This window comes from Antrostomus carolinensis, unplaced genomic scaffold (assembly GCF_000700745.2).
Source record: "Antrostomus carolinensis isolate BGI_N321 unplaced genomic scaffold, ASM70074v2 scaffold15668, whole genome shotgun sequence".
Taxonomy (NCBI): Eukaryota; Metazoa; Chordata; class Aves; order Caprimulgiformes; family Caprimulgidae; genus Antrostomus; species Antrostomus carolinensis.
This window is the reverse complement of record NW_010335118.1, coordinates 5,128-15,931: the sequence shown is the minus strand read 5'-3', so window position 1 is coordinate 15,931 and position 10,804 is coordinate 5,128. Positions and strand designations below refer to the sequence as shown.

At 37.6% G+C, this 10,804-nt stretch overlaps 1 protein-coding gene across 5 annotated transcripts in view; it reads right to left on the bottom strand.

Annotated features, from left to right (window-relative positions):
• Positions 1 to 2,925: 2,925 nt before the first annotated feature.
• The window catches only part of NFYA (nuclear transcription factor Y subunit alpha), a 10,139-nt gene continuing 2,260 nt past the window's right edge, over positions 2,926 to 10,804 (bottom strand). For 3 of the 5 annotated variants that reach the window (XM_010174434.1, XM_010174433.1, XM_010174435.1), the window contains 7 exons: positions 8,545 to 8,691; positions 7,108 to 7,239; positions 6,345 to 6,450; positions 5,657 to 5,823; positions 4,678 to 4,851; positions 4,193 to 4,294; positions 2,926 to 3,391 (listed from right to left, as the gene is read on the bottom strand). In XM_010174434.1, coding sequence (XP_010172736.1) covers positions 3,338 to 3,391; positions 4,193 to 4,294; positions 4,678 to 4,851; positions 5,657 to 5,823; positions 6,345 to 6,450; positions 7,108 to 7,239; positions 8,545 to 8,691 — 882 coding nt within the window. In that variant the 3' untranslated portion in view covers positions 2,926 to 3,337. The remainder of the gene's footprint in view (positions 3,392 to 4,192; positions 4,295 to 4,677; positions 4,852 to 5,656; positions 5,824 to 6,344; positions 6,451 to 7,107; positions 7,240 to 8,544; positions 8,692 to 10,804) is intronic. The other 2 variants (XM_010174436.1, XM_010174437.1) reach the window with 2 other exon arrangements.

The following is a 10,804-nucleotide window of genomic DNA, read 5'->3' as shown; positions in this document are numbered from 1 at the left end:
GTTTTTAATGGGTTTACTGCTCCAGTTCTCTCTGGGTCAAACCACCGTGTTTCTGGTTCTCCCCAAGCCTCTTCTTTTATCCTCACCCACTCTTTTACGTACTCTCAAAGTGGAGTTTTTGCTCAAGTGTAGCCAATCCACAAAGAACTTCTAATATAATTGAGAGGTTTGAATTTGATTACATCTCCAATTGAACAAATTCACCCAGGAAAAGAAAGCAGACTCTTTTGGTAACATGGTGTTGACTGATAACTCCAATCTCACCATGCAAACACTAATTTTTAGAAGTGATACACATAACCCAAAGCAAATTAATAATATGACAGTAGCATTCAGGCTCTCACATCACTAAAGTATTAACGATAAGACTTCCTACATAACACAAATCCATAGGTCTTAATACACGTTCTACAACACCAGATCAGAGAACCTATATATGAAGGGCTTATTGGGGGAAAAAAAGTTCTAGCTGTTTTGAAGAAGTTTACAAGTTCTTTAAGAAAAGATGTAATTAGTCATTAAAAAAAAAAAAAACCCTATGTCAGAGCAATAATCTTGCTTCTCTAACTTCCAACTCTCAGAGGGGGTTCTCCAGGACAGAGATTAGCCATCAGCTGAAAAGCAGAAACATTATGGACAGGCTGTTTTACTCCAGCACAGAAATATTCCTCCAGCACGTGAATACTCCACTGACAAAATGTACAGATGCTTTAAAAAAAAATATATATTTACAATAATGCTGCAAATTCAACTAAAGCAAATTTTTTTTGTTATTCCTTCACTAAAAGAGAGCTACATATTTCCTGAAATGGGTGATGTCAAAAGAAATGCTAGGTGAGGATTTCATAGTCGCCAACTGAAGGAAATAAGCACCATGCTCTAATTGGCCATGTATTTTAAGGCAGAAGCAACCAAAGGCACCAAAGATGCCATCAAGTGCAATGGAGGTAAACAAATGCCTTTTGAATCATTAGAAAAAAAATTCCTGATGGAAGATTTGTGAGCAGAGCGTGAGATTTCTAACCTAATTTAAAACAAAAAAGAAAGAAGATTTATTTGCACATGACGTACAAGGCCACCTCCTCCCCTAGCTGCAGGCATCACTGTGTATCAGTTTCTTTCTCAGCTTCAGTTCACCTGTCAGCTGTGGTAAGAACATGGAACTAAAAATTCAGAAAGAAAACAAACTGAACTCCATTTAGAAAATCCAGCTGCCTAACTACAAATACCAAATCTGCATTGCTTTTTTGTTCTTTCACTGGCTACATACCTCCACAGGTGGCTGACCTAAACATTGTCATCCTTACTATCTAGACAGGCGTATTTTTCTTCCACAATTGCCTGCTTGCAATGTAGAATCTAACATTTCTCCACATTTCTGCGCTCTCCTCTTGCGTTCCTTCTCACAGTCTTAGATCTAGTATTTTTCTCTTTTATCCAAAGTAAATAGAATTTTAAAGACACTGTGGTTTTGTATCCTCCCAGCCTTCTGCAACTTGCTAATTTGTCCTCCATTTTGCGTGTAGTAATAAGCTTTCACTAAATGGGAAAAACATAGGGGGGAGATAATATGGGTTCTGTTTTTCAAGTTTCATTTACTTTTTTTGACACTTGAAAACAGAGTGCACTGAATTTAAACAAGTCTCCCCAGTCCTCAGAATCACCCCACCCTCTGCTCCTTCACCTGTTCAGGTTCATAATCACCTCTCTCAATGACAGTGCCTGGCAATATTTCCAATCTCATGCTTAACTGCTGTGATACAGTTTTTTTATATGTTTTACAGAACACAAAAATTGGAAGAGATGGGACTATAGCATGCAGGTGATACACAGAGAGCCTGTAAAACTCATTCAAGATAGGAGACAGGCATGGAAAGATGCAAGTATCACCTGTTAAAATGTTTATGAAATAGAGCTTCCATCACCAAATTTCAAATCAGTAAGAACGGAGCAAGATTAAACTCTGTAATGAGCTAAGGAATTAATAAAGATACGTTTTGTTGAGATACTCAGCCAGAGTCAGCTATAAGTCATGAAAAAAAAAATCTTTTTTTTTTTAAATGTAAGTACTCTTCCTTCATTAAGTGCCACTTTTTTTTATTCTTAAATTATTTAAAGAGGATAGTCTATAAAAAGCCTGAAAGGTTCATCAATATCTGCCTTCATTTGTTTAACAGTCCTTCAGTTACATCAGGATGAGCTGAACTGAGCTGCCCTATGCTTCTGCTGTTATGAAACAATCCCTCCCTCTGTAGAATGAGAGAATTGTAGAACTGATTTAGAACAGACATCAAGAAACACCATCACAAAGACTGCCAAGTGCTATCACTCTGAGATTGCAGATTTTATGTCTTTTGGAGGAACCATGCACTGGACTGGCATGTTAGAAGGAACATTAAAAAAAAAAAAACAAACAAACAAAAACAAACCAAACCCACCTTTGGAAGAGACTCACCTAGAAGTTTTAAATCCTTTTTATACTAGCATCCACTTTTCTTCCAAAGCAACAACTACTGGCAATAAACATACCAAAAAACACCAAGAGATTGTTTTTACTATTTAAATCCTTAACCCCACATCACCCTGTCCCCTCTTACTTCTTGGAACGGATACACAATATATCAAGTCCTGTCATAATCTTGAAATACTTCTATCATTGTGACTGGATGGCTGAACTTTTCCCACAGGAGAGCTTGTTGTTTATCTATTTTACAAGGTGGTACTCAAAAGAACCTCCTTCAGTTTCTGTCAGTTTCAGAAGTGCAGATGCAACAACAGGGGACAGCTCCATTGACAATGAAGTCCAAAGTTGTAAGGAGCGGATGTAAATAACAAGTCTCTGCTGAGAAAAAAAAGTACTGTGGTGAAGTCACCTCAGTGCTGGTTGCTATAAACTGGATGATGTCTCTGTACAGAAGGGCCAGAACTCCAAGAGGTCTTTGCTGGCCCTGCTTCAGCACGCCAGGGTTATTGCTGATCACCGAGTCAGTGGCACAATCTCACCCATGGCCAATCTTAATGCAAGAAATGTTGTGTTTTGTTTTGTTTTTTTTAAAAAAAAAAGGCATGAGCAGTCAGACTCTGAAATCCCTGCGCTGGATCAGAAGAGTATACCCAAGAAAGTCAGTAAGTTTCTATTTGTTGAGTCAACTGCAGTTAAAATCTTGACCACGTACTGAAAACGTGGTGCTTGTTCTGTAGAAAAGGATAGGCTGTGATATGGCGATTGTCCCACCGAAAGACTCGCTTGAGACACTGGAAAGGTAGAACAGACTTGCAGAAGGGACGGGAATTTCTGTTCAGTTTTGTTTGTTTTTTTTTTTCTTTTAAGCAGTGGTTAGGAGACTCTGATCATCTGTGTCATTGCTTCTTCATTGGTCTGAGTTGGATCCTACAGATTCAAAAATACATGTCATGTTGTAACTTCAACATTCTTCCAGAAGAGCACAGAGAATCATGCACAACTCTTATCAAGAAGAGATACACCTGCCCCCTCCCCTGATCTCTAAATATGTAATATTTTTCCTGGCTTTTACAGGCCAGTGTAAGAGAATGGGACATATAAATCCTAATAGTTCCTAGTGATGTGCTGTTTCTGGTAATAGGGAAGAACTAGTGCTGGTCTAGTATTTGGAAAGGATTCTACTTCAGAATAGGAAATATTCTTCTGCTAAAGTCACAGAACTGCTTTAAAGCACTTAATCAACAACAGAATTCACTAATTCTACTCTATTGTGTCCCTTCCTTTGAATAAATCTGTCTTGTACTTTTAATGTAAATCAATATGCAGCTAAGAATCAGATATTCACACTTTTTAATTTTCCATCAGATTTAAGATAAGGTGTCCTCTACCTTTAATTCATGTCCTAAAAAAGTACCTCTGGTATGTAACCAGAAAGACTGCAAAGACTGTATTTCTTAGGACAAATAAATAAAAGCATTCTCTGTTTGTAAAACAAAATGAATACAATTCTATCAATATTACTATAATTTAATTACTCAAGGCACTTGCTCTCTACAAGAAGTGAGACAGAGTTTTCTTTACAACGCCTGAAACAAATTCAAAGGGGACAAAGGTCAGCAGCCTAGCCCCAAAAAAAGAACAAATAAAACAACACAAAGACACCGCCAAAGCATATTCTGAAGAACTGAAAGTGGCAGTTGTCCAAAGAACAGACAAAACTCTACTTACCTGCATATGAGGGCTGTCTTTTTCCTTTGGTGAGAAGAAACGTCCCCCTTCTCCCCGCTTCCTAGCCATGGCATGCCGATGCCGAGATTCATGCAAGTATTTCTGCAACAACACAGAGGAGGTAATGAGAGACCAGCTTACTGTTTCTGCTTCAGTACTTTCAGCAGGGGAAATTCCTGACCACTAGAAAAGCCTGCCCAGTCCCCATCCTTCCCCCTTCCCCAAAGAGAAAGTATTTACAGTTAATGCCCATCTGTAATACAGAAACATACATATTCAGCAATTAGAAGTACACAAAGGAAGCAGGACTGTCACCCAGGGACTTTAAAAAATTACTCTGATGTAGCTCATGAACAAAAAAAAATATTAAACAATAAAAATTGAACACAGTAAGATTCAGTCCTCATTTTCCAGCACAGGTGGTTCTCTGTGCATTTCTCACAGAGCAACTTTGTACTAGATCCGAATTTCATTCTCATTCTCACCCTTCTTTCTTTGGGAATTTTTCCCTCCGCTTCAAGCTTAGCACGTGCCTGCCTCCTCTTAAGGATCCGGTGATATTGCTTGGCATTTACATAGAGGGGCTCTTCCTCCAGCATTTCTGCTCCAGGCAAAGGTATTCTCTGGATAGCTGGTACTGATCCAGCTCCAGGTACCATCTGCATAGAGAATATGTTTTTTAGTACTTACAGCTCAGAACACAAAGTGAATGCAGAAAAGTAATTAAAAAAAAAAAAGTTAAAATGGGAAGTGTTTGGTTTTTATTCAGATGATGTACCTACTTAAATTGAAAGGAGTAATAAAGTTGTTCTCAAACTGCAGAACATATTTAAAACAAATCAATTACTTATCCGTCGTAATTTTTTTTTCTGATAATGGTAAAATTTCAATAGAACACACAATTCTATGACCACGTTACTGCTTCTTGTACAATTAAGCATACAGGACATGCCCATTGCTTCCCTTTCTTTCTGGTTATCACGTATTTAATTTATATGATAATTTCAGAGCATTTCTTAAGCAAATATTACTTGTACAGCTGCTGACATCTAGTGGGGATGGATAATAAAACTCAAGTGAAAAGGCATCCCACTTACAAAGAAATAAGAATTGGCAGGAAAAGCCCTCATATGAAATAGAAAAACAAATACTAAGGGATCCTCAAGGAAAGCAATAATTGATTCAGTCTTTTTAAGCCTTTAGTTATCAATTAACAGCTTATTTTGAATTTCAGTTTCTAGATTTCTAAACTCAATAATCTGCTCCAGGAGAAAGAAAGTACAAAATAGAGAGATCAAAATAGGACACAGGCCACTAAAACTGAAAAGTTATATTGAGTAAACTTTAAACTAATGGTAGCTACTGAGAAGACTGATCATATTAAGGTGACATAAACCTCAGACAACAGTTTTGTGTACTTAAACCTCAACCTTGAAAATTATCTATGGAAAGTTAAATACATACCATAACCATTCCACCTGAATTGACAACATTTCCAGCAACTGGAAGAGTCACCGTGACAGTCCCTTGTCCACTACTGGTTGTATTGGTGTTGGCTCCCGTTTGGACAATTTGGGCTCCAGCCAAACTGGCTGCTGGAATGGTGATCATGCCTGTAACAGGGACTGTAACTTTAAGAAAATAAAACACAAAAGAAAAAAAAAAAAAGAAAAACAAACCAAAAACACGCACACAAAGAGAAGGGAACACCATTAGTCCCACTTCTGTGTTTTTTACTCATTCATCCTTCCAGAACATGTAAAAAGGTTTAGAAAAGCACTGCAAGTTATTAACAAAATTCCATCACCTTGTCCTCCTACTTCTTATTTTTGCACTTGTATCTGCACAGTAATCCAGTGTCAGATAACAGACCATGTACTCTAGCACGTAAAAGCAAACTTCAGTATTTCCATCCTAACAGCCCATGCCAAAGAAAAGAGCCATATTTTATTTTTCTGCAGAAAGACCCCCTGACTGAATTCCTCTACAATAACATAAACATCTCTTCTTCCATTCACTGTGCCAACAATTCCTATCACAGCACTCACAGCACTGCAACTCCATGTTTGCTTTGATAATAATTTACAAGGCAATACAAATCTATCAAAGAGAGTCGGAGAAGTCCTGACTCTTTGCACACCAAAGCTCATACCTTGTTGGAGAATGGTTCCATCAGCATTAACTGGCTGATAGACTATGGTCTGGCCTTCAGCTGCTTGTGCTACCTGTTGTCCTTGAACTGCTATTTGTTGCTGGGTCTAAACAAAACAAAGAACACAGTAACTTTACAAATCACTTATTTTTCACTTTTACAATTCCTGAGTTAACAGATGGTGCTTAAGGTGTTTCAGGCATCTATTTCTTTTTTCTTTATTACCAGCACCAAGAAATAGGATGGAGCACAAACCAACTGAACTGTAGATAAAATACCTAAAGCACATATAACATACTTTCTCTAACAGTGTAGTATTTAATATTGAAAGAAACAAGTTCTAGGTTTCCTGTCTCACTATGAGCATCTTAAAGGAAGAACTATTCTGCTTGGAAATTTAATTCTGGCCCTTAACAAAAAGAATCAGCAGAAAACCCATCTATGACTAGACCACTTCACAAAATGGTGCAAGTATAAAATTAGCAATACTTCATGTTTTCAAATTTCAACAAATAGACAAAAACAACCAATGAACCAATAAAATACAGAAACACAATGGATAAAAACATGCAATCTATTTATTCTGTATGAAAACACTACAAAAATATGAAATTTATTCTCAAGTTCTCCTCAATATTAATAATTCCTCCTTTTTTTTTTTTTTTTCCTTTTTTTTTTTTTTTACTTAATGACACCTTAAGTCATTTGTCAAGTTTCTCTTCCTATTTCTCTCAAGAAAACCCTTTCATGCTGGTGCAGTTACCTGTGTCTGGCCAGCAGTAACTGCAGTCTGTGGCTGCTGTATAATGATCTGCTGGGTCTGGCCCTGCTGCCCCTGTACCTGCACAGCCTGCCCACCTTGAATCTGAATCTGACCTGGCTGGACCAACTGAATCTGTGGAAGAAAGAGTCAGAAAGGAACATTAACTATACCTCTTAATTCTCCCTCCTTGGCCTCAGCATTACCAAATCATCTCTGAGGATGATTTACTGTTGCAAAGAAAAAGAAAGTACTGCTGCTTCTCTTTTTCCACTTTAAAATGAGGAGTTTTAATTTCTTCCTCCCTGTGACTCAGCAGTCACAACCATGCAGAAGAGAGGACACGTAACATGCTAGTGTCATTATGCCCTAGCAGTTCTCCACTGCTTGCACAAGAAAACAGTTAGAAGAAATAAATTATTCACATTAAACTAGGAATAATAATACTCAGGTGAAAGAAAAAAAAAAAAAGACTAAGATTTAAGATGTCTGTAGAGTGTTAATTATCCAGCATACAGAAGTACTCCTGGATATATATGTTGTCTTCAGCTTTTCAGAGAAGACTTTCCACCAACGTGGAATATTTCTTAGATTAAAAAAGAGGAACAGGAATATGGTTTGAAGCTTGTCTTTAAAAACCCAGTTAAGGTTTTTCCTTGAACAACCAGACTGTAAAGTACCTAACAAAAAATAGAATGTCTTTTAACAAAAGAAATTTCAAATAAACACTAAATAAACCTCTCAAAACACCCAAGACATCATGTGCCTTCCTGAACTGTGCTGAACTCCATTCTGAAATCCCATTCTCAAATCACTAGAACACTTCCATCATGTCACTGTTACAGTTCTCTTTGCTTTTGGGGAATACACTTAGAGTGCCTGTTCAAATTTAAAAACTGTCTTTTAAACAATGATTTTCAAATAATTGCTTCTAAAAAATCCATCTTCTATACCTTCTACAGTATTACCTTCTATGCAATGGAAATGTTTAAATTCACCTCCAGTCATCATCTATTAGATGAACTCAAGTACAAGTTATTTTCAAGAAGCTTTTTTTTTTCAAAAAAAGAAAAAAAAATTCCCTTTCTGAGCCATAAATTGAGTAGGAACCAGATCACCAACTACACTGCAAGGGCCAGTTAAAATAAAAATAAGAAAAAACCCCAAAAAATGCAAACCAATTCCAGCTGTATTTTAATAGACTTCATTTAAAAGGTTTGCACCATCCCATTAAAATAAATAAAAAATAAAATCAAACACAAGAAGAATTTTCATTGCATTCTTAACATGCAGCTCGATGCCAGATCCATAGCTGGAGAACAACCAACTTTGCCCAGTTTATTTTAAGAGTACTGAGGCAAATGTACTATTTGACAGGGTGAGAACATCACAGTTCATTCTCTTGTAATTTATCTTAAATAAAACTAAGAGTTATCTCACCTGCTGCAGTCCCTGTGTTCCAGAAACTGGGACTTGCATGATTGTCTGCCCCTGACCTCCAGGCACAGCCTGCACCATGATGGGCTGGCCAGTGGATGTGATCAGCTGACCTCCGCTTACTTGTACCATTAGTGGTTGACCCTGGACCTAAAGAAACAGGAGAAAAAACCAAACAGAACAATGAAAAAATCTGGTGATGTGAAGCCAGAAACTGAAGTGGCTCCCACATGAGGCTAAATGCTTACCTATTTTAATGTGATGATCAGAGAACCTCACTAACCTGGGTTCATAATCAGCATCGAGAATCTTTAATTTCTAAAACTTCTGTCCATGATGTGCCACTGGATTTAGTAAATTATCTTTTCCTTTTTTTTTCTGTTCCAGTCTAACCAAAACTTCCAAGTCTAATTGCAATAAAGCATGGAAAGCATGGCTAAATTTTCCAGTCACAGTAACTACCTTCATGCACAGCCCAAGAGCAAAGAGCAATAAAAGAAGCTTCATTATCCACATCTCTATTGCTGATCTTTAATTGGGGTGCCTAATGAGAAAGCTCTAAATAAGGTACTCTTAACAGAGAGATCCTGAAGTAGCTGCAGCTCTCTCCAACTACATGCTTGCAATATTTCCATGTCCTAACTGATATATAGCATGGTTATAATCTTTTCATTAATATTAATTATAAATGTAACAACACAAAACGTAGTTCAGTAAGGACCAGTGAAAGATAATGAGCAGCAGCCACCTCCTGGCCCAACAAGGCTTACAGCAGATTTACAAATTCAGTGGAAGAGTCTCTGGACTTTTAGACCAGGCATGTCTCTGGTCACCCAGACCATGTCTCTGGTCACTAGGAAAAAGGTCAGTGAAAAGAAAAGGAAGAGGAAAACTTCTCTTCTTAAACACCCTCACCTGCTAAGTCCCCAAGCTCCCCAAAATATATCTTTGAACATTTAAGCCTCCAAGGCTTAGATGTGAAATGAGTCTTATGAACTAATTAATCACTCTTCACCACGCTCTGAGTTGTTTAGAAACAAGAGCAACACATGATAAAAAGCCACTGAAATCTTGAGTTTTCTACTTATACATTTCACAAACGTGCAGTAGGGAACACTCATTTTTTCAACAGCTGTAGAATACCAGGCTAAACCCCAGTATAAAAATTTTCAACACATACTGAACTACCTGAAAAAGAAAAAAACAGCTTCACTTTGCATAGTTGAAATCCCACAGTGAACTGCACACTAACACAGCCAGGGAAACAACCACAGTTGTACCTCAGTGATCAATGCCCTACACACAACATTGTGATTTACAGATCACCTCATACCCTCGTGACACTGTTCTGTTCCTTGTAACCATGGCACACAAGTTCCTAACAAAAATCAGTAGTACTTGTTTGGAATTATAACAGAGAGCCAGAGAGAGAGATAAGCATGCTCGTGTCAGCCACAGAGAAGCACAGTCAGCAGTAAAATATCCAATAAGCAGGAAAAAAAAAAGACACATTCCAGGTTTCTTGTTAATATATTAGAGCAAGCCAAAAAAAAACCAAACCAGAAGGGAGGGGCACATGCCAACAACCAGGAGGCCACAGTGACCCAAGCAATTCAAGTCAGCCAGCTTTTCAGATTTTAACTCTGAACATAAAAAATGCTGTGTTCAACTTTACACCTGGCAAGAACATTCTAGCCTCTTGGAACTTTCCTCCTCTGAAGAATAAAAAAAAAAAAACCACCCCAAATAAATCCAAAATACTGAGTGAACAATGCACTACAGAACTGCTATGGCTATCTAGGGTTTATCCACTCCTCTAAAAGCCTCCTACGTGAGCTAACAAAATGAAGTTTGCAAGACAGAGAAGATACTTCACGCTGCAGCAAATCAGGATTTGAGATAACCTTGCTTTTCTTTCCAATTTGTGATGTATTTACTGTTAGGATACATACCCCTCCTGGTTTTCCCTGTGTTTTCCACATCTAAATAACAAATCAGATCTCTCTGTCCCACAGAGGCCAATATTGTCCCCAGGTGCCCTTTTTAATCAAAGATTTTAAAGTTCCACTCTTCAAGCTCATGGGTCATCCACCACCTCTGTGTCTTTCATGTAGTGAAGACACAGAACTACAAACAGTGGAGATCAGAAATCTAATTTCCTTGAAACTACAGCAATCTTTGGGTTCTCTCTCTTGACAGTTATTTTTTCATCTTGGTGTGGTTTGTTTTGTTGGGTTTTTTTTTCTTTTAAGTCTCATTTCAA